Source organism: Mustela lutreola, chromosome 2 (genome assembly GCF_030435805.1).
Source record: "Mustela lutreola isolate mMusLut2 chromosome 2, mMusLut2.pri, whole genome shotgun sequence".
In the NCBI taxonomy this organism is placed as follows: Eukaryota; Metazoa; Chordata; class Mammalia; order Carnivora; family Mustelidae; genus Mustela; species Mustela lutreola.
In genome coordinates, this window is record NC_081291.1 from 5477579 (window position 1) to 5498904 (window position 21326).

At 54.6% G+C, this 21326-nt stretch overlaps 1 protein-coding gene across 2 annotated transcripts in view; it reads left to right on the forward strand.

Annotated features, from left to right (window-relative positions):
- Nucleotides 1–21326, forward strand: part of ELAVL1 (ELAV like RNA binding protein 1) — a 36432-nt gene that overhangs the window by 2019 nt on the left and 13087 nt on the right. For both annotated transcript variants that reach the window (XM_059159773.1, XM_059159772.1), the window contains exons 2-3: nt 9482–9669; nt 19683–19786. In XM_059159773.1, coding sequence (XP_059015756.1) covers nt 9498–9669; nt 19683–19786 — 276 coding nt within the window. In that variant the 5' untranslated portion in view covers nt 9482–9497. The remainder of the gene's footprint in view (nt 1–9481; nt 9670–19682; nt 19787–21326) is intronic.

Genomic DNA, 21326 nt, shown 5'->3' on the forward strand with positions numbered 1-21326 from the left:
TTAAAATGCAGGTCTGATCATCATTCCTGATTAAAAGTTTTCTCTGTGGAACAGATTTTAATTTTTTCCCCTCTTTAGGTGACTTCAAAGTTCGGGGTCTCAGGTCTCGCATCTTCTAACCCTCCCCCCCTTTTGCATTTCGCCTGCACCTGGACCTGAAACTCCATCGTCTCTGCCCTTTGTCCACATGGCCTAGAACTTCCCAGTTCTCCTCCACCTACAGATGCTTTCCTCATGCTGCAAGACCCCGCTCAGAGCTCGCCTACCGTTCGGAACCTCCCCTGACTGCCAGTCTTCCTTGACCCGCCCTGGAAACGGCTAACCGTTCCCTCCTTCCCTCGCCTGTGTTCTTATCCCATTCAGTTGAGCCAAATTAAATGCTGAATGGTGAGGAAGGTGCAGTTGCCGCCTTTTGCCCCTAGGTGGCGATAGTAAAGCAGCGAGGCCGGCGGGAGTCTGTAAGTCGGGGGAAGAGCAGAGGAAAGCAGCCTACAGAAGGGAAGTGAGTCTTGCTTCCCTCCTTTAACCAACCCTCCCTGCCCCGCTGCTCGGCGCTCAGAGGCAGTGGTGATTACAGTGTGGGCAGAGTTGGCCACACGTGCGGTGAGGGTTATGCACTGGCTGATGTGTAAGCGCAGAAAAGGAGACTGTTCACCTAGGCAGGGTAGGCAAAAGAGATCACATAATGCTTCCTGGAGGAGGCCAAGCAATGGTGGGGGGTAGGTGCGGGTTAGCCAGGCACAGACCACAGGGAACAGCTTTGCAGGATACAGGAAGAGCGTATGCAAAAGCATGGAAGTGGGAACATCTTGGTTTGTTCCAGGAACCATTTGGGGTCTGATCTTTCAGGGGCAAGCAAAGCAAAGTAGGTAGTGGCAAGAGGACTCCTGTGACTGATGTGCAGAGGGGGTTGTCCTGTAGGCCAGGCCAGGGGTGATTTTAGTCCACGAAGTGAAGGGTTAGGGAGTTAGAGCAGAGTTGGAGGGGGACGGTGCTGCAGGCCAGCAAACCAGTTAGAAGGTGATCGCTTTGCTCTATGTAGGAAAAGCTTCAGCTTTGACCCGGAGCTGTAGTGGTAGGGAAAGAGGGGGATGGGTTTGAGACATGGTTGGGGGTAAGAGACAGGACTCTGTGTGTATTTAGATGTGGGATGTGAGTGAGCAAGAGAGGACACCAGTGGGTGATTCTGGGTCTCCGCCTGAGGGACCAGTAGAAGGCCGGTGGTCAGTAAGAGAAACAGGAAAGGCAAGAGAAGGAGCAGTTTGAAATGCAGACACAGGAAAGCATGCAGTGGATATGCTGTGAAGCAGAGAGGGGACAGAAGGCATTGTCCATGCCCGTACATGCGGGGGCGGGGGGGACTCGCTTTCATGAGCACTGTTGGTTTCACTTGACCCAGGGCCTCTGTGTGTTTTGGCCAAGTCGATGGTCACACTTTTGTAGGTTGAAAACATGAAACGTGACTGCTTGTGGATTGTCATGGGGAATAGGGAGAAGGGGAAGAAACGGCCTCTTGGAGTAACTTCCAGCCTGAGCTGGGGAGAAGAGATCTGTGCAGATATGAAGTAACAAAAGGATAAGCAGCGGGTGGGGACAGCATTGCAAGTGTTGAAAGAAAGGATTGTCTGGTGCTGGGTTTCTGTGTTTGATGAAAGAGCTGGTGTCCATACCTAACGTTGTGATCGAAGAGGCATGGGCAGGAGTTTTAAGGTGCGGCCAGTGGCCCAGGGTGAGTAAGAGAGGAGGGACAAAGCGGTCCGGAAGCCCGAGTGGACTGGTTGGGGCAGGCAGAGAGGGGTTGAGAGGGTGAACTTGGAGATAAGTCTAGAAAAGTATGTCAGGGTCAGGTGGTAGAGGGTTTCTGGATACAGACGAGAGGTGATCTTGGAAGTTTGTTTTCCTGGGGGAGACTTAAGGGTGGATGGGCTGGTCAGGATGCTTTTGTGGTACAAGGTGGCCTGGTGATGGCCTGAACAGGAGGACCGGGACTGGGACTGTTCCTTTATCTCATATACCCAGTACCTTGTTCCGTGCCTGGCCATGTGGTTGGCACTCTGTTTTCCTGGGGGAGGGAGGGCCAGAAGGGGGCTCAGGAGTGACTGGATCCAGCCTCCCAGCAAAAAGACATCTCTCCTGGAAGAAGGATTCACAGAGGGAGGAAACAGAAGGCAGAGGAGTGATTTGGAGGGAGAAGGCCTGGTTGGGTTTGGAGAGACTGGGTTTGAAATAATCCCATGGTGGGGAGACCATTTGGGACTCTGTCTAGGTTAGAGATAAAGGGACCCAAACCAGAATAGTGGCAGAGAGATGGGGGAGAAGGAGATCCATTGCCGATGTGCAACTGGCAGATTTTGATGCCTGTTTAGGTATGAGGGAGGGAGAGAGGTGGCTTGGAGGACAAATGTGTCCTGCCACCAGGGAAAGTAACTCAGGGGGAGAAGAGGCTTGAAGAGGGGGACAAGGGCAGGAGGGGAGGACTTGAGGGTGCCTGCAGTTGGAGACGGGGAGGTCAGGGAGGCATACTCCATTTTGTAAGTGAAGTCAGAGGAAGGGCACAGGGCTGGAGTAAGGTTCATGTCTCTGGTGGACAGAGTGAGAAGCCAGATGACCCATCCAAGCTGGTGTGTGCAGTTGATGGTGAGTGAGCCTAGACAGTGCCAGGGTGTTCCACATAGGTAAGGCTGCAGCCGTGAGCCTTGACTGGTGTGACTCCCTGTGACTCCCACGGAGCCCAGGCCCATTAGAAATGGCATCAGCAGTTTGGATCATTTCCAGGGTTCCGGGGCAAAGAGTCAAAGCGTTGCTTCGTGGACCTGGAGGCAGGTGAAGTGGCCACTTGCCAAGGGTCAGGAGCTGTGCTGGGCACTGCGAAGCAGGTGTACCCTCCCCATTTCACAGACGAGGAGACTGAGGCTTCAGGAAAGGAAGTGCCTTACAGTCAGCTGATCAGCAGTAGGGTAGTATTGAGGCGCAGGTCTGTCAGACTCCGCATCCCGGGAGTTTGCCGTGCCTTGTTGCTCTGTGGTTCTCTGCAAGAGCCCTGGAGTGGCCTTGACCAGCCAGGAAGGAGCGAGAACTCTTTCACAAGGCTGTGGAGCCAGTCGTGTCCCTGCAGGCCTGCGCAGCACTCGGACTGGGCCACACACTGGCTACACCGGATGTGCTTCTACCCGAAGCTTTTCAGCCTGGTGGATACTGAATTGCTGTGACGTAGCCGGGGCCGGTGGGGCCGGCGGCTCTCCGCGCCGGGGGTTGCTGGAAGGGGCAAATATGGAAATACGCGCCGTGTTCACTGAAGCCCTCGCCTGGCATAGCGCTTAGAACTGGGTCAGCGGGGACATTTCACTTTGTCTCTGGCACCCTCAGGTGTTTCCTGGGTGACCTGACATTCCTGAGGCTTTTACCTTGGAGAACTCAGAATTTTACATCTGGAAGGGACCTTAGCAATAATTGAGTCCAAGCCCCATCATGTGATGTGTGAAGTGTCAAGATTGAGCCTGAGGACATATTTGACTGTTCTAGTTTTGCTCCGGCTTGAGTAATTCAGCAGGGCTGCTGTGTGAATATCAAATGAGACAGATTCTCAGGGGTGTCTAATGGGAACTGGTCTTGGTGCTTTACATGTATATTACCTGTGTAAGTTTTCGCGTCCTTTGTACACATATGTCTTCCCTATGTGCATAGTGGTAATACTACTGATGGGAACAGCATTGCTGAAGTCTCACAGACAACCAGGATTGTTGAAAATAGTGCAATGGGGCTGAAAACCCTCAGAGATCATCCAAACAGGGCTTCTCCATGGGACATGCAGTTACTGGAAGTGTTTCCAGCTCAGCAGGAATTGCTTTGCTAAACTAAGTTTCCCTGTTTGCCCTCTACAATGGAGTCTGATTCTATCAGATGGGACGAGTAGTAAGTAAAAGTCAGGTACTGGGGCGCCTAGGTGGCTCAGTCGGTGGAGCGTCTGACTCTGGGTTTCAGCTCAGGCTGTGATCTCACGGTCGTGGGGCCGAGCCCCCCGTTGGGATCCGTGCTCAGCGTGGAGTCTGCTTGTCCCTCTCCCGCCCCTTCTGCCTCTCGCCTGTTTGCTCTTGCATTCTCACTCTAAAATAGGTAAGTCAATCTTTAAAAAAACAAAAAAGTAAGGTACCGAATATATTAAGACTGTTAGTACAATTTTCAGTTGCCCTTTAACGTGAAGTGGCAAATATACACGATTCCCAGGTGACTCTGAGACCTGGTGTCTGTCCATCCCCGACCCCACCGGCCGATGGGGTGAAAAGCAAATAATTAGGAGTTAGAGTGATTCGTGCATCTGTAAAGTTTTGGGCTAAATGGCGTGTGGGCCCAGGGAACTGGAGCAACCTATTGTCCGGGGGGACGTTTCACAGATGAGTGAGGAGGTGATGGAGAGAGCGGACAGTCTCCGTAAAGGGAGCAGCCGGAACAGAGGCACGGAGATAGGGAGGTCTGCCGCCCTCTAGGGAAGAAGCTGGAGCGAAGGGCCACATTGCGAAGTGGGGGCTGTTCTGTAGCGACAGTTGGAGGCCCCGCGCTGCCACTGTGAACTGTGCCATGGCTGACCCTGACCATGAGCACAGTACCGAAGCCTCTGAGCCTCAGTGGGCGGGGCCGCCATGGACAGGGGCCTCCGAATGTGCTGACCTGGAGACGTCTCCCTGGAGAGGCCCCGAGCAAGAGGAGACAGCCGGACAAGCCAAGGGGCGGCCAGAAGTAGCTACAACTTGGAAGTCACTGATTGTTGGGGAGAGACAAAGGCCCAGCTGTGGTTGGTGCTTGACAGAAGCTGGCTTGGCCAGGGATTAGGGACATGGATTTGGAAAGGTCAGGGGAGGAACACAGAGAGCAGGGCGGTGCAGCCCTGAAGCTTTGAGAAGCTGTGCTCTGTTTGGGATTTGGGTTTCTCCGTCATGGGCAGTCGTCCTAAGAACTGGGTCCGCAGAGGCTGCTCAGCCTTCCAGGGGGCATCAGGAGGACCCCGAGTGCTGTGGAGTAAGGCTCACTTTTCAAATCTTCAAATTTATTTTCGAGTTCCCTTGAAATCCTGGTGTAGGGTTCTTTGAGTTTTGACAAATGCGTAAAGTCGTGTGGGAGGTGCAGTCCCCAAGAAACAAAGTGCTCTCTTGTGCTCCCCCAGTGTACGCAGCGCCCCCCCCTTGCTCCCCGCCCCTGGCCACCACTGGCCCATCCCTGCAGTTCTGCTTTTGCCAGGACGCACCCTTACACTGCGGAGCCTCGGAGTCAGGTTCCTTTTACTCTGTGGAGTGTATTTGAGACCGATTCAAGTTGCGTGGATGGCAGCACTTTGCTTACTGGGAGCAGAGCTCCATTGCATGGCCTTCCCTAGCCTGGCCGCTGATGGCTCGAAGGGCATCTGGGCTGCTGCAGTTTCAGGTGTGACTGAGTAAAGCTGCTGTGAACGCTTGGCGTGTGGTTTTTATACGAGCGTAGCTTTGCACTTCTCTTGTATGACTACTAATGTAGAATTGCTGGGTCTTGGAAAGCGTATGTTTCAGAAACTGCCCTTACGTCTTCTAAAGCTACTTTAAGGGACACCTGAGTAGCTCAGTTGGGCGGCTGCCTTCCGCTCAGGTCGTGATCCCGGGGTCCTGGGATCGAGTTCTACGTTGGGTGCCCCCTGCTCTGCGGGGAGCCTGCTTTTCCCGCTCCCTCTGCCTGCCATTCTCCCTGCTTGTGCTCTGGCGAATAAATAAATAAAATTTTAAAAAATTAAAAACTAAAGCGACTTTAACATTTTTACATTTCTACCAGCTATGCATGAAAATTCTGGTTTCTCCATATCCTTGATAACGTCTGTTTTGTTGTTGCCTGCCTGCTTTTGTTTTATTTTGGTTTAACCGTTCTAAATGGGTGGCGTTGTCTCGATTCTCATTCCAGATGGGTAATGGTATCAACGCAGTTTTAATCTGCACTTCCATAATAACTAATAATGTCGAACGTCTTTTCATGTGTCTGTTTGCCATCCGTATATCTTTTTTGGTGCATTGTTTGTTCGTGTCTTTTGTCATCTTTAAAATTAGGTTGTCTTCTTACTAAGTTTTGAGAGTTAATATATGTTCGGAATGCAAGTCCTTTTTCAGATATGTGATTTGCAAATACTTTCTTCTTCTCTGTAGCCTGTAAGCTTTGCAGAGCAAAAGTTTTACATTGTGATGGTATCCAGTTCTTCAATTTTTAAAAAATGAATTGTACTTTTGGTGTGGTATCTCAGAAATCTTTGCCTCACCCTGTGTCACAAAGATTTTCTCTTAGAAAATTTCTTTTTTTATATTTTAGAACAGAGGTCGTCACACTTTTTCTGTGAAGAGCCAGATGGTAAATATTTTCAGCTTTTTGGGCCATCTGGTCTCTGTCACAACTACTCAACTCTGTCACTGTAGTGCAAAAGCAGCCACAGACAATACATAAACAAATGAGAATAGCGGTGTGCCAATAAAACTTTATTTATACAAACAGGTGGTGGGCCATCCATTGTTTTAGAAAGTCATCTTTTTAGCGGGCATGCAAGACCCCCCACTCTGAATAATGAGAATGAGGTCATTATTGCGCAGTTCATCATCCATGAAAGCGGGGGGAGGGAGAAGATGGGAGAGGATGTCCCTGACTCCGAACAAAGGTGAGGAGAGGGAGGGCGAAGAAAAACAAGGGAGAAGAGAAAAGTTGGAATCACATTTCGAACAAATGTGTATTTTAATTTTTCAGAGTTAACCCTTGCACTTGGGTTCAGGCTTTAGCAAATGTGTGTGTTTGTGTTTGAGCTGATGATCTGTCTGAAAGCCTCAAGGCTGCAGATGCGTTAACAGAGTTCTGGAGTTTTTCATGATTAAGCCCATTAATGCTGGTGGTCTCATGCTTTCTCCTGAAAATTGGTGTTTATTTAATTCATATTTAGATTATATCCAGCATTTCACTTGTACCTGCTATGGGGTCCTGGGGTCCTCACACATACTTCCCCGCACGTGTGTGATTACTTCTGGAGAACAGGTCCGACGGTTCTGAAGCAGAGGGGGCATTGGTGTGAAACTCAAGGGCATCCTCCAGAAGCCTATAGTGTTTCATGCTTGTATCAGCGGCGTACCAGGGTGTCTGTCCGCCTTATCCTTCTCTACAACGCTAGATTTTGTCCATCCTGGGCGGTCTTGTATCTGACCGACAGAAGGTGGCATCTCTTTTGACTTCACAATTTCCTCATTATCTGTGAGTTTGGGCTCTTGGTTTATTGGCATTTGAATTGCATTTGAATAGTTGCGGCTCATGTCCTTTGTCCCCTTCTCTGTTAATGATGTGTCTTCTTTCTGGTGAGTTTGTAGATGCTTAGAATCAAGTGGTCTAAGCGTTGGGAGTGTTGACATTGGGGGCTGGACAGTTCTTGGTTGTGGGGACTATCCGGGACCTTGTGGCACCGCCGGCCTCCCCACTAGGTTCCAGTGGCACATCACCACCCGCAGTTGTGGTAACCAGAAATGTCTCCAGACACGGCCCGGTGTCCCCTGGAGAGCCGAATCACCCACGCCAAGAACCACTAAATAATGTTGTAGGTAGCGAGCATTTTCTCCCAAGTCCACTGCTTGTCTGCGTGTGGTGCCTCTTGCCACACAGAACTTCTTAATCCTAGGAAATCTGACTTCCCAGTATTTCTTTTATGGCTTTAGATGCTAACCTATTTTATAAAGAACAGGGAGCATAGAACATTTGCAGGTAAATAAAAGAAATACTGGGAGAGTGCACTAACTTCGCATGTTGTGTACAGTCCGAAGCAAATCAGGAGGCAGGAAGGAGAGAAGTCCCACCTGTTTCCAGCAGGGGAAGAAAAACCCAAACCCAAAACCACACCTAAGTCCTCTCCCAGTGCTGACTCAGGGGGGAGGTGGGAGCTGTGTTCAGGTTTTTATATAACCACTGGCAAGGCTATTTTTAAAGAAGGCTCAGTGCTCCTGACGGCGGGCACTGGGTTTTCAAGCATAAAAGCGGGGCTGGGCAGAGGGATCCGGAGAGAGGGGTGGGCTGCCCTGGAGACCTCCCGGCTGGTGGGCCGCGGGGCCTTTTTCCGCTGATGACACTTCAGCCCCATGGGGGTGAGTGCCTGCATATTTAGAGGCAGGGACGTGGGACATCTTAGATGACGTGGCCGGGCACGGCAGGACTTGCGAGCAAGCCCAGCACGAGTTGTGTTTTCAGAAGAGCGGTCCCGACGCTCTCGGCCGCGCTGATCCGGACTCCCCTTGAAGCCGTCACTGTGCCGTGGTGTTCGCCACTGAGAGCAAAGACCTCTGCGGGTGGCTAAGGGCATTCCAGAGCCTGCAAGCTTTGAAGACCACGTTCCCCCAACTGGTAGAGAAACCCTGACCTCTTCACCAGCTCCGTCGCCATGGCCTTGGGGATAGAGGGATGGAGGGACCCATGGTCTCCCTGCGTGATGACAGAGACGGGGCACCAGAGTCGCTGTGCTCAGGTGCACATGGTGGCCTCCTCAGTACCCAGCTGCACGGTGGCGCGTGCGGAGATGTGAGGAGGCGATCGGGAAGCTTTGGAAAGCTCTCGAGACAACCTGAACGCTTTTCGCAGGAGCTTGAATGATGGTGCTGGAATTGGTTGTTGGTGTTTTATTTTTAAGTCAGCTCCGCACCCAGCGTGGGGCCTGAACGCAGGACCCTGAGATCCAGAGTCGCACACTCCACCGACTGAGCCGGCCAGGCGCCCCCGTTCGTAGCGTTTTTGAAGCGCCCTAGTAAGTAGAGACGGCTGTTGTTTTAGAGCCGTTTCAGGTTTACAGAAAGACTGTGAAGGAAGTACAGAGCGGGCGTCCGTCAGAATCTTCCCTCTGACACCGACATCGTGTGTCGGTGCGGTGTTTTGCTAGACTCCACGAACATAGTTTGCCTTCGGGTTCGGTCTCCGTGTGCACCTTCGGTGTGTTTCGCCCAGATGCGTGCTCACCTGTATGCACCAGGACCAGACAACCCAGAGAGCCGCACTGCACGGAGTCCTCTGCGCTCCTCTCCGCCTCCCGCCCTTCCTTCTGAGCCCTGACAGCCACTGGTCTTCTTACCTGTTCTGGGTTTCATCTCTTCCACGATGTCCTATAACCGGGGTCGCCTGGTGTGTCGCCTTTCAGACTTAACGATACACAGTTAAGGCCTCCCCCAGTCTCTGGCTCCAGAGCTCATTTCCTCCTGTCACCAAATAACGGTCCATTGTGTGCAGGCCGCGGACAGTAGCAGTTTGTTCCTTCCTTCGCCTACTGAAGGGCATGCCGGCTGCTTCCAGCCACGGGGCAGTTATGAATTAGGCCGCCGTAAACCTCCACGTGCGGGTTTTTATGTCAAGTTGAACTTGAGCAGTGTTGAAAAGAAAAAACCCTAAGTGCCAGTCATTCGTTTTGCCATAATGTGCAGTATGGACGTGTGGAATTTACTTGGTTTTTCTCCCCCCTCCGCAGATTTTTAAAAAATACAATGTCTAATGGTTATGAAGACCACATGGCCGAAGACTGCAGGGATGATATCGGGAGAACGAATTTAATTGTCAACTACCTCCCTCAGAACATGACCCAGGATGAGCTGCGGAGTCTGTTCAGCAGTATCGGGGAAGTCGAGTCTGCAAAACTCATTCGAGATAAAGTAGCAGGTAAAGAAACGGAGAGGGTTCGTAGGGGGGTCTTGGGGGGTCCCACTAAGCACCGGCTTCTGTGCCCGCGGTTCCTTAGGGCAGAAGAGCCACAGCCCTGCGACGGCGGTTGTCAGGTTCCGCTGTTATCTCAGACTGTATTGTGCCACCGCCCTGGTGGCAGATTGGACATCGGTTTCCAAAAAAGGAAAAGCTCCTCCCGAGACCAAGCATGTGCACAGCAAGATGGTGGGAGGGTGGGAAGACGAGGGGACACCAGAAATGGGGACAGCCCTGACCACTGGAAGAGCGCAGACCACGTGCGGGACAGCCGGCCTGGCTCGGCCCCATGCGCCGAAGGGACTCTGGTCCAGGCAGGTCCTTCCCTGTCTTCCTGGGTCCGCGTGCGCAGCCAGGCCCGTGGCAGAACACAGAGTGTCCCTGTGCTGCTTGCCATCACACCATCAGCTAGGACATCGGACACATGCGGAGCTTGAACTCTTGGGGGGTGAGAGCGGGGCTCCCCGTGGATCGACAGGCAGGCTGTCTGATTGGATGCCGCCTGAGAGCCCCGCTCTCCACTGCCTCCACGTGCGACCTTTAAACCTCAGTGTCCCCACACCTAAAGTGAGGATGGCTCCTACGTCCTAGTGCTTACCTGCCTCATAAGGGTTTGCAGACACCTGGGAAGGCTGTCCTTACGGCGCAACCTCCGCCCCGAGAGTGTAGTTACAAGGAGGAAAACATGGAAAGATCAGGTGCTACGAAGCACTTCCTTCCTTCTGTCCCTAGGAGGAACATCGCTTCTAAGGAGCTGTCCCCTCCTCCTCCTGTCTCCTGCTCCCGTCCTGTCTACCCTTATGCGCCCCCGCCCCGCCCCATTCTCGTCCCTCCTTCTCTCTGCTCCGGTGAGCTGAGGAATGGGCAAACGCCCCCCGACCGCCACCCACCAAAGAGGGCTCTGGCTGCCACCCTGGGTTGTGAGACTGGTTCTCTGCACTGAAAACTATTTTAAAAGTTAAAAAAACAAACAACAACAACAAAAAAAAACCCACAAGAAAAACTTTATTATGGAAATAAGATAATATCTTGTATTCTGATCTGCATGAAAGTAATATATTAAGCCCTATGTACCCATCGTCTTAACTTCATTGATTCTCAGCTTTTGCCAGGAACCTGAAGTTGCCTGTCTCTGGGCTGCGTCCTGTCGAGGCCAGCTGACTTCTGTGTAGGGAATCAGTTCATCAGAGGGGGCACTGACTTCAGAAGTTTTTTAAGGACTCTTCCAGTTCTGAGTCTGTGATTTAATAAACATCTTCTAACCAGGAATTGTAGATAATACACAAATTTTAACGGTGTTAGAATTTCTAGAAGCCATTATCTTTCTCCTGTTTCGGGAGACCATCTGCATAAGAGTCCTTGTTCAGAAGTGTTTTAAAATTCTCCTATGCTACTGACAAGTCTTGCCTTTCTCCTCTTATGTTCTGACGGGAGGGAAGTTTTAGCCCCATGGATATTCCTGAACATTACAGTCCAATTTTGCCAGCATTCTCATGGTACCTGACTCTTTGTTCACTTGTTGTGGTTTCAAAGGAATGTGAGCTCTGATGATAGGAACACCTAGATTTGGCAAGATCAGTCCAGAGAGAACTGGTTTCGGGAATGGGGTAAAAGCAACAAAGTGTAATTTGGAAATTATTTCAGTTCAGAGATAAACTTTTCCTCCTCTTCAGGCCAGATAAGTGTAACGTACAAAGTGTTGTGGAGTCTGTGGCTGCAGGCTCCATCTCAGCTCTGCGTCTTGCTAGCAGTTCTTTAAATTGAAAACAGCCTGCCTTCACAAGAGGCGCACTGCATCTGCTTCTCCCCTCCTGCCGCTGGTGTGCGGAAACCTCGCCCGCTGCGCGGCCCCTCTGTCCCCTGTTAGGCTGCTCTGGTGAAACCCCAGGCAGGGAAATGTTCGTCCAGCTGCTCCCTCCGAGCCGGGCTAACGAAGCCCATCCTGGAGAGAGTCTTGCGTCCAGGCAGATAGATGGATGCCCTCTCAAAGCCCCTTCCCAGCGGAGCTCAGCCTACAACACAGGAGACCCTACAACACAGGCATCCCCGGCCCTCACAGCAGCCGCGTCTGCACCCTTCACCCTGGGCTAGTGATTGCCTCCCACCTCGCTGGGAAAATAACAGCCGTCTCCACGTCCTGGGAACCTCAGGCTAGACGAGCACCTGCTTGCCCAGGTCTCTCCGCGATCAGACACGCTCACGTCTGTTCACTTGAAAAGAATCCTTGCTGAGGTTCCTGACCCTGCAGTTCAGAGTGTCTCCACTCAAGACACTTGGGACTGGACAATTCTTGGGGGCAGAGGTTGCGTCTTACATTGCGGAATGTGGAGCGGCATCCCTTCCACTTGCTAGATGCCAGTGGCATCTTCCAAGTCGTGTCAACTAAAAAAAAAAATGCCCGTAGACGTTGCCAGGTGTCGCCAGTGTCCTTCCTCGCTGCTCTAGCTTTTGTCCTCCCTCCCCTCCCATTCACAGAGCCGTCAGTTGATTGTCTTCTCTTCCTTCTGGAAGCTTCCCCTCCTCCTGGGCTTCCATGAACTACCTACCTGGCTTTCTCCCAGCCCCGAGGCCTTGCTTTCCCTCTTGCAGCTCTTTCCTGGCCATTAACTTAGACGGTCCTTAGGGTTATTCCCAAGCTGCTGCTTCCCCCTGTGCTTCAACAAGAATGTTCTCCCGACCTTCAGACCCCTCCACCCCTCACCTTCAGTCTTTCCCCAGCCTTTCCCCAGCTTCTGCATCTTACCAGGTGGCTCCAGTGTTCACTCAGTGACTCCAGTCAGAAATCTAAGCATGACTTTTGATGTGTGTCTCTGGCTGGCACTCCTTCTTCTGGATGCTTCCATCCCTTTCCTTCCACCCCTTCCCCTGCCCCACTACCCGCCACAGATCCAGATGAGGCCATGTTGTCTTCTGCCTGCGCTGGCATTCTGGCCTCCTAACCAGCCACCCATGTTTCCTCCAGAAGGCTCTCTTCACTGTGGCAAAGGAATCGAAACAGTCTGCTTGTGCCCCCGTCACTGTCAGTTCCCGGGCCCTGCTTACTTCAGGTCACCTTTCCTGGCCCAGCTGTGTCAGCGTTGGATGCTCCTTGTCTGGGTTGCCATAGCAACTGCGCAGCTGGCGGGATGGGTTTCCACACTGCACTAAGTTAGAACTTTCTGGTCCAGGAGGTCCATATGGTTTTCAAAGGCAGGGACCCTGTTAGCTCCTTAGATACAGTCATAATCAGTGCCTGCTGAATGAATGAATGAGTACATCTAGTGAAGAGGGAAATGCTAATCAGCTCAGCCATTCATTTGCTCAACAAATATGTACCAAGTGCCAACCATTGGCCAGTCATGGGCGACAGGAGGAGTGAGGACCGTATGGTGGCTAGGATGCTGGGAAGGTTTGACGGGCTGGCCTCAAGATTCAGGGTGTTTCTGGCTGCCAGGCCCCAGCGCCTGTGTTGGGGACATGCATTTGTTGCTGCATGTTCATCCACAATTCTAGCTAGCCCTGCCGTGCAGCCCTGCCCCGCTTTCTGGCCTGGTGTCCGGTCCTCTGCAGACGCCATATGGCCCAGGAATCAGCCTCTGCCCTCCTGCACTGCCCTGCCAAAGCCCACACCCCGCCTGCAGCTCCCAGGTCTCCTCGGGGACCTGTCCTCCTCCTCCCCAGCCACTCGGCTGTCCACTCACCCTCCTCTCAGGCCCGACTGAGCTGCTTGTCATTTCCCAGCATGCCCTGGCTCTTACAGTCTTGTGATTTTGTGAGTACTGTTCCCTCTACAGGAAAGCCCTTCCACACCAAGCCAGCCTGACCTTTGTTTCTTCTAGAAAAACAACATGAGGCAAGACGAGGAAAACATGAGGGAAAAAAAGTTTAAATTACCCCAAATCCTGTTAGCTTTGTAGTTCGTGTCCTTCCGGACCTGTTTCTTTCCATGCTTGTGGTGATGAGCAAGTGTGCGCTTTCAGAAAAACGGGCTCGCGCCACCCAAGCCGTGCGAGAACCTTTGCTTTCTGTACCTGTGAATGTTTTTCTGTCACTGAGCATAACTACCTCACCAGAACAGTTACACGGGGCCCTGTCGTATGGCGCTCCTGAGCGTACAACAGGATAGAACCATATTGCGTGTTGATGGAAACCCCTCGCGTCCTGGTGCGTGTCTGCGCTCCTCAGTGGTTGCCGTTGGAGGTCCTCCTGGAGGTGAGCCCATAGAGGGGACAGCATGTACCGACTCAAAGCCATCACCAGTTTACTCTCGTTCTGCCCTGCCCCACCATCCCCTAGGCTGGGAGGGCGGGGGGCTCTCATCTCGCCCAGCCTAAGTGAAAAATGACACCCGACTCGGGTCGTCATTCACTTTTTAATGATGTTCATCTGGTTTCGTGTCTTTGCTGGCTGTTCGCACTCTTCGTTTATGAAATAACCTTCTTGTCCTTTGCCCGTTTTTTCTTTTGGGGGCATTTGCTGTGTCTTATTTATTGTCTCTTTAATTCAGTCACCCCTCTGCCTCCGCTAAGACCCAGCCTCTCTCCCCTGGGCAGCCCTCCCTGGAGCCCCCGCGGACATTTACAGGCAGAATTTGCCCCTCCCTCCCCTCTCACGCTGCAGGGGAGGCCTTGGCCACAGGTGCTCCCTCCCCCAGCCGCCCGCCCCGGGTCGGTTTGAGAGACGTAGCGTCTGGCTGCTCTGGCCGCTCTGGCCACTCGGGTCGGCGAGTGTAATAGGAGATGCCGGGGCATCATTTCTTGCTTTTGACCTTGTCTAGAGAGAGGGCAGTGTTTGGAACTGGAAGAGCAGTGGTTCTGAGGCCGCCGGGCCGGACACAGGCAGTGCTTTGCAAGGAGGCAGTCTGGGTCTCCTCCAGGCAGCGGCTGTCGGAGTACGGGCCGCCGACCCGCTGCGGCCCCTCGGAGACGCACACGTCCCAGGCCCCACCCAGGCCCCCCTGAATCAGCCAGGCCAGGGTTTCCGCACATCTGATTTAACCTTCCTGGAGGTTACTGTGCTGGTGCAGAGGAAGTCAGAGTCGAGGAGCTCTGCCTGCAGGGTGGGGAGCGAGAGCTGGGGGCAGCGGGAACCGGGGGGAGCGCTGGCCTCTAGGACGCCCGTTGGCCTTAGCCTGAGTTGATTCATGCTTCATCCCTACCTGTGTGCACGCTCTCTCTCTCTCACTCACTCATCACCTACCTGCTCCCCTCTTCTCCAGATCTCCCATCATGGGCTTCTGGTTGCCCTCACCTGCCAGCATGGACTCCAGGCAGGTCCTGCCCTCCTTAAGCCCCAGCAGCCTGTGCAGGGTACATACCCGGCCCAAGCACTGCCCCTGAGCACCCCTGTTCCCCGACCAGACCTCAGACTTTCCTCCATCAGGGCTCGTCTTCCAGTGCCCTGAATGAGAGGGGGCTGCCCCTGATCCGCCTTCATGGCCGGGATCCTGGCAGGCTCATTACCGCTCATTACCTCTAAGGGATGGGAGAATCATCTATGGGGAGACTGGAAGTCTGCCTGCCTGACATCTGGGATCCTCAGGCTGAGGCAGGCCTTGGGAGCTGCGGCATTGCCCGGCATGGCTTACAGACCCTGTTAGAGACGCAGTAACGTGGGGGCTGCTTGGGGAGGTGAGGGCCTTCCCCCAGGCGCCTGCTCTGAGCCACGCCAACAGGCTTCTGTGCTGTTGGAGGGCTCCACTCTCCTCATTCCCTTCCAGCAGCAGCTCTCAACTCCTCATTGCAGTCGCCGGGGAGCTCTCACAACAACTGATGCCACCTCCCCTCCTTCTGCACACACCCCCACACCGCTGTCATTGGTTCGGGTTATGGCCCGGGCAGTGATCGTTTTTAGAAGCTGCCCTGGTGATTCCAGCAAGCAGCCAGAGTTGAACACGGTGCCTTATGGGCAGCAGCTGGGTGGAGGCCGGGACTTGGCATTTCCGTGTGTGGCCTCATGTGGGTGCAAACCAGGGGCTCCCCTTCATTCCTCAGCTGCCTGCCCTCCCACTCTACGCAGGTGCCCACCACAGAGGGTTGAATAGACTCCAGGAGGACAGGGCCAGACCCAGAACGGGGTGTGCAAAGATACGCCCCACGCAGCTGCAGGCCCCAGAAGGCGCGGCTTGGGCATGCTGGTGGGGAGCTACTCCGTGGCACTTAGGGAAACTCGGCCTCCTCTGAGCTCCCTCCTCCAGCAGCCGATCTGCAGGTCCTCTTGGTGGGTCCTCCTGCTGCTGCCCCGGCCTGTGCATCCACACCTGGTCTCGCTCCTGGGCCCGGCGGCCCGGCCCCACTCCACCCAGCAGCCACCTCTGGGCCATTTCCCAGCTGGTTTTGTTCAACTGTGCTGGTCGCCTTGCATTTCCTGGAACACACTAACGTCTCCTCTGCCTCAGACACTTGGCACTTGCTCTTCCGCCTGGACTGCTTGTCCGCAGCCATCCCAGGGTTTTCCTGCAATCATCGGCTCCTCAGAGGGCATTCCTAGCTGCCCTGTCGACCCCGGCCCTGTCCCATCAGTCCCTGTCAACCACAGTGGGGACTGTCCTCATACCACCTTGGTGGCAGTTTTGTTCATTGGTTCCGTGCTGGTTCGTCACCCAGCTTGCCCACTGGAATGGGACATTCGTTGAGGCACAAGCTGTCCTTCATGATCATCATCGAACCCCCTGGCCAGCCTGGCATGGGTCCTGACACCCAGTAGCTGCTCGGTTAATACTTGTTGGCTCATCGAGGGGGAGGGAGAGCAAGCCTGGGAAAGGAGGCAGTGGCAGTCTGGAAGTGTGTGACTTCCTGGGTGATACTGGCAGGTGTGGGTACATGATGCTCAAGGAGGCCACTCAGGAAGAATGTATAACTGAGACAAGAGCCAGAGGCAGAACCCTTGGGGGCCATCTCGATGGGATGGGCAGAAGACTAGGAGCTTGAGGAGGGACCGTTGGGGAGAAAGAAAACTTGCTGTTGTCATCACATCCTGGAGGAAGAGGCACCTGTCTGTGGAGTGGCACTGAGAGTTGTGGCTCCAGTGAGGGCAGAGCTGACATTCTGCAGTGACCACCCTGGGAGCCCGGCCAGGGCCACCAAGCACCAGGGAGGCAAGGAATCAGGCAGTGGGCCCAGGTAGGACCCAGGTTTATATGCTGCCAGGGGCCACCTGCGGCTGAGACACAGGAGCACAGCCTGGGCTTAGGCCACCTGTGCCACCAGTGAAGGAGACAGGTGGTCCAGGACTGGGATCGGCCTTGTGGAAAGAGCAGAAATACAGGAAGACCCGAGCACCGGTTGTGTGCACCAGAGAGGCAGAGGAGCCCCTCTGGGGGCTGGGCCAACGGGCTTCATGGCCTGGGCACCATGACAGATGGGTAGAGCGGGGATCGGAGAGCAGCTGTTTACGAGGAAAAATCCCAGCAAGCGTGTATTTCAGTTCGGGAGTCCATACCACAGGCCTTCTGCGTTCTCAGCTTCGACATTGTAGTCTGGACTGTTCGCAGGGGGCCCTAAAGTTCCAGCCTGGAGCCGACCACAGTCGTGACGGTGTTTTCTGAACTTTGGAGTCTGATTCTCCTACTAGATGGGCCCCAGCCCGGTGGGCACACAGCTCCGGGGTCCTCACTGCCCACGGTCAGAGCGAAGTCTCTCAGACCCGTGGAGTTTCGTTCGAAGTTTGGGTGTGGGGGCACGTGTGGGGGTCAGTCGGTTAAGTGTCCAGCTCTTGATTTCAGCTCAGGTCATGATCGCAGCGTCCTGAGGTCAAGTCCCGCCCTGGGCTTCAAGCTCAGTGTGGAGTCTTGTCCCTCTCCGGACCCCCTGCTTGCTCTCATTTACTTGCGCTCTCTCTCTCTCTCTCTTTAATACAAAATAAAATCTTAAGAAAAAAGAGAAGTAGTTTGAGTGTGGAGGGTGAGGTTTGGGATTTGTTTCTTTAAAAAAGAAAGTGGCCCGTGCAGAACTGTGGACAGTTAATGTAGCTACTCTGCCCCGAAGGAGGGAGAGTACATCTCCCCAAGGCACTCCTTTGGTGTGGGCTGTACACTGCCTTCCGCAACCTGCAGTGTGGGGCGAGGGGGGACTTGACAGTGAGGAAACCTGGCAAACCCACGGCCTCGGCCAGGGGATCCGGGCCAGCGTTAGCAGTGGTAAGTTATGGGGACAGTGCACCCGCCCATAGGGTGTCAGGAGGGCACTTCACTCCGCCGTCTTCCTCACAAGACGCAACAGCCCAGCCTCACCATGGAAAACATCCGACGGACCCAAGCTGCAGGAGACTTCACGACATTCCTGACCAGCCCTCCTTGAAACGCTCAGGGTCATCAAAAGCAAGGGAAGTCCGAGAAGCCATCCCGGCCAAGAGCAGCCTACAGGGATCTGACGGCTACATGTCCTGTGGGATCCTCGATGGCCTCCTGGGACAGAAAGCGCCGTTAGGGGAAAACAGAGGCCATCTGAATCAAGTGTGGTTAGTTAGCCACATATCAGTCCTCGTTCCTGAGTTGTAACAACTGTCCCCTTCTGGCGGCAGATGTTACCACCAGGGGAAATGGGGTGTAGCTCTATAGGAACTCTCTGTATTATCTTTGTAACTTTAAATCTAAAAAGTAAAGGGTTTTATTGGGGGTTTTTTGTGTTTTAGGAAAGCGGCAAAACTGGGTTAGACTGCTAGGTTCCACGTCTCCTTACCTCCCAGAGGGCCTGAGTTCAGCAGGCACCCGTGGAATTCTGCAACATGTGGCTAAGGGCCTAGTGTTTTATACCTGCTTGTTGTCGCCCTCCACCAACTGGAGGAGGAAAGCGAGGCTCACCGCTCTATCTCTGTGCCCAGAGCAGTGCCCAGCACTCAGTGGCTGCCCCCGAGCATGGCACGTGGGCGGGTAAGGGTGGGCGCGTTGGTTCTCTTCTCTGGGCCTCCGCCTGCCCCTCCTGTAGGGAAAGGACAAGGCTCCTTCTACTCCATCCCTCAGCCTTTGCTTCTCTGGGGGCCTCCTGGGAACCCACAGCCCCTCCCCTCTTAGGCTGAGCCCCTCCCGTGGCATGCCGGTGGTGGTCGCTGTCACCACTTGAATGTTTCACCAGGGAGAGGGGACACCTCTCTGTGACCCTCAATGTCTTTCTTAGTAACCTGTACTTCCTGCCCCTAACCACCCCCTCCCCCCGCCTACTTCAGCTGCTGCTGCCACCACCATGGGCCACCGCCAAGGGCAGCCCTGGAGCCTTGGCCGGGGCTGTGATGCCCGGCACATGGCTGGCCTGGGACTACTCAGCTGCAGCTTCTCGAGCTCCCTGGCATCTGCCCATAGCTGAGCTGTAGGTTTGGGAAAGTGTGGGACCCAACGCTGGGTGGCACCAGAGCCCAGCAAACCTTCCCACTCGGGCATGAGTTGTGGAGAAACCCCTGGACACAGACAGCTGGTCACCATTCGGCCCTCCCCGCCTGCCTGCCTTACCAGTTGTGACTGCCCTCTGTCCTCGCCCTCGGAGTCCCCACGTCTTAGCCGGCGACCGGTGAGACTGATCATTGTCATTGCCTTGTGAGAGCTTCCATGGGGAGCTCTTAGAAATGGCTGCTGCTTCTTTTTTTATTTTCAAGATTTTATTTATTTGTTTGAGAGAGAGCACGTGTGCGCAGAAGCAGAGGGAGAGGGAAAGGGAGAGAATCCCAAGCCGACTCTGCGCTGAGCGTGGAGCCCAAAGCGGGGCCAGACCTGGGGCTCAATCTCATGACCCTGAGATCATGACAGTGGAGACTGAGCCACCCAAGCGCCCCACATAGTATTTCTTTTTAAATAAAGGTAATATTTGTTCGTTGTAGAAAACTTGCCAGGTTGCCAAGAAGCATAACAAAAAGCGAGTATAGATTGTGACCACCGGTCTCTGAGCCCATTTCCCAGAGGCCGTGGCTCTTGGCGACCTCTTCCTCCCGAGCCCAGTCAGTCGTCGCCCTGGTCACCCGCCCTGGCTCTCGGCTGTTGACCATTGTGCACGTGTTCTCCCATACAGGGCACAGCCTCGGCTACGGCTTTGTGAACTACGTGACCGCCAAGGACGCGGAGAGAGCGATCAACACGCTGAATGGCCTGCGGCTCCAGTCAAAGACCATTAAGGTAAAGCGCTGCCGCTGCCACCTCGGCCCGGCCTGGGGGAGCGGCCTCCCCTTGCCTCCCCCGGATGAGGGGTCTCCCCCTTATTACTTCATCGTCGCTGGTGAGGGGACCGCTGCACAGGGCCCTGCTGCTCTGGGGGCGTCCACTCGGGGCTGGAGTGGTGCCTGTCCAGTGCGTGCTGGGCGGGGACCGCCCCCGCCCCGTGCTCCTGCCACTCAGCCGCCTCAGCTCAACGAGCAAAGGGACTGTCACCAGGAAGGGCACTTCACTGAGGGCAGTCATCCCCCGCCCTGGGCCCAGGCGGTGCTGGACGAGAGTTTGTGCGGCATCCCCCTCCTGGCCGATGTCCCCCTTCCTGCCCCATCACGGCCGGGCCTGTCACCTGCTCTGCTGCTGTTAACGGAGCCCCTGCCGGGTGTCAGAGCACGTGCACGCAAAGGTTCAAACAACATCCCGTAGATCTGAAAGTCACGTTTGGGAGAGGTGCAGGGTCACGTTGACTGGTGCCTTGAGCAAAGCGGGGAGCCATGCAGCACAGCAGGGGGCCCTCCGGCAGGATGGCACCACAGTCGCTCCCCGTTCAGGGGCTGTGGGGGCTTTCTGGGACGAGTTGGCAAGTCTTCCAGGCCTCACAGGACGGCTTCGTGTTCTAGGCTGCTCTCACTTACCACCCCCTCCTTGTCTCAGCCCGGAGCCCTGCCTCCTCCCCCTCCCCATCCGCAAGTGTCTGTTTGCAGCTCCAGACCCAGTCTGGGACCAACTGCATGTGTTCCTGACCTTAACTCCCTGCCGAGCCCTCCTTGAGGACACCTGTCCTCGCACTGCCCCAGGCCAGTCCCCCGGCCGGGCTTCCTGCAGCCTGGCAGAAACCGTGTTTGCCTACGTTACCTCCCTGGACGGGAAGCCACCCGGAATGAGACTGCCCTGTGTGAGCCTTTGGACCTCTAGCCCAGCATCTCGTATCACTGATCATGTGGGTGCCCAGAAAGGTCCCTCGTGGGACCTGTACCATGGCCGGCTTCCCAGGCTTCCCAGGGCATCGGGACCATGGGGGTGCTTGTATGATTAATAAAGGTTCCCAGAGTTGCTGCGTAGGCCTCCCATGTCAAACCTCGGGGTGGCCCTGAGAGCCCGTGCTCCCTCCTGCTAGGGAAGTCTTGGAGCCTGATTGTTGGCCGCACACATTCAGTTCGGAGGGCGGGGGTCTGTTGCTGCTGAACTGTTTGTGATACGGGTTACTCCATGGTTTATTCATCCCCAAACCCACAAAACACTCCTCAGCTGACTTCCTGGGCCTGCCTGCATGTAGGGCCTGTCGCGTGTTCCCTGAGGACAGGAGCGCGGCCCACGTAACCCTGTGGCTAGCTCCGACTCCCAGAGGGCCCTTTCCCTTGGGGGCTGGTGAAGGAAATCACGTGTCACAGCCTCTCCACACGCCGGGTGACTTTGGTTCCTCTCCGCCAGCTCCGGGTTGTTTATTCTCAGCCCAAAGCTCCCGGTCTGTTAGGAATTCTCTCCTGCATTTAGAAAATCTTTGCAG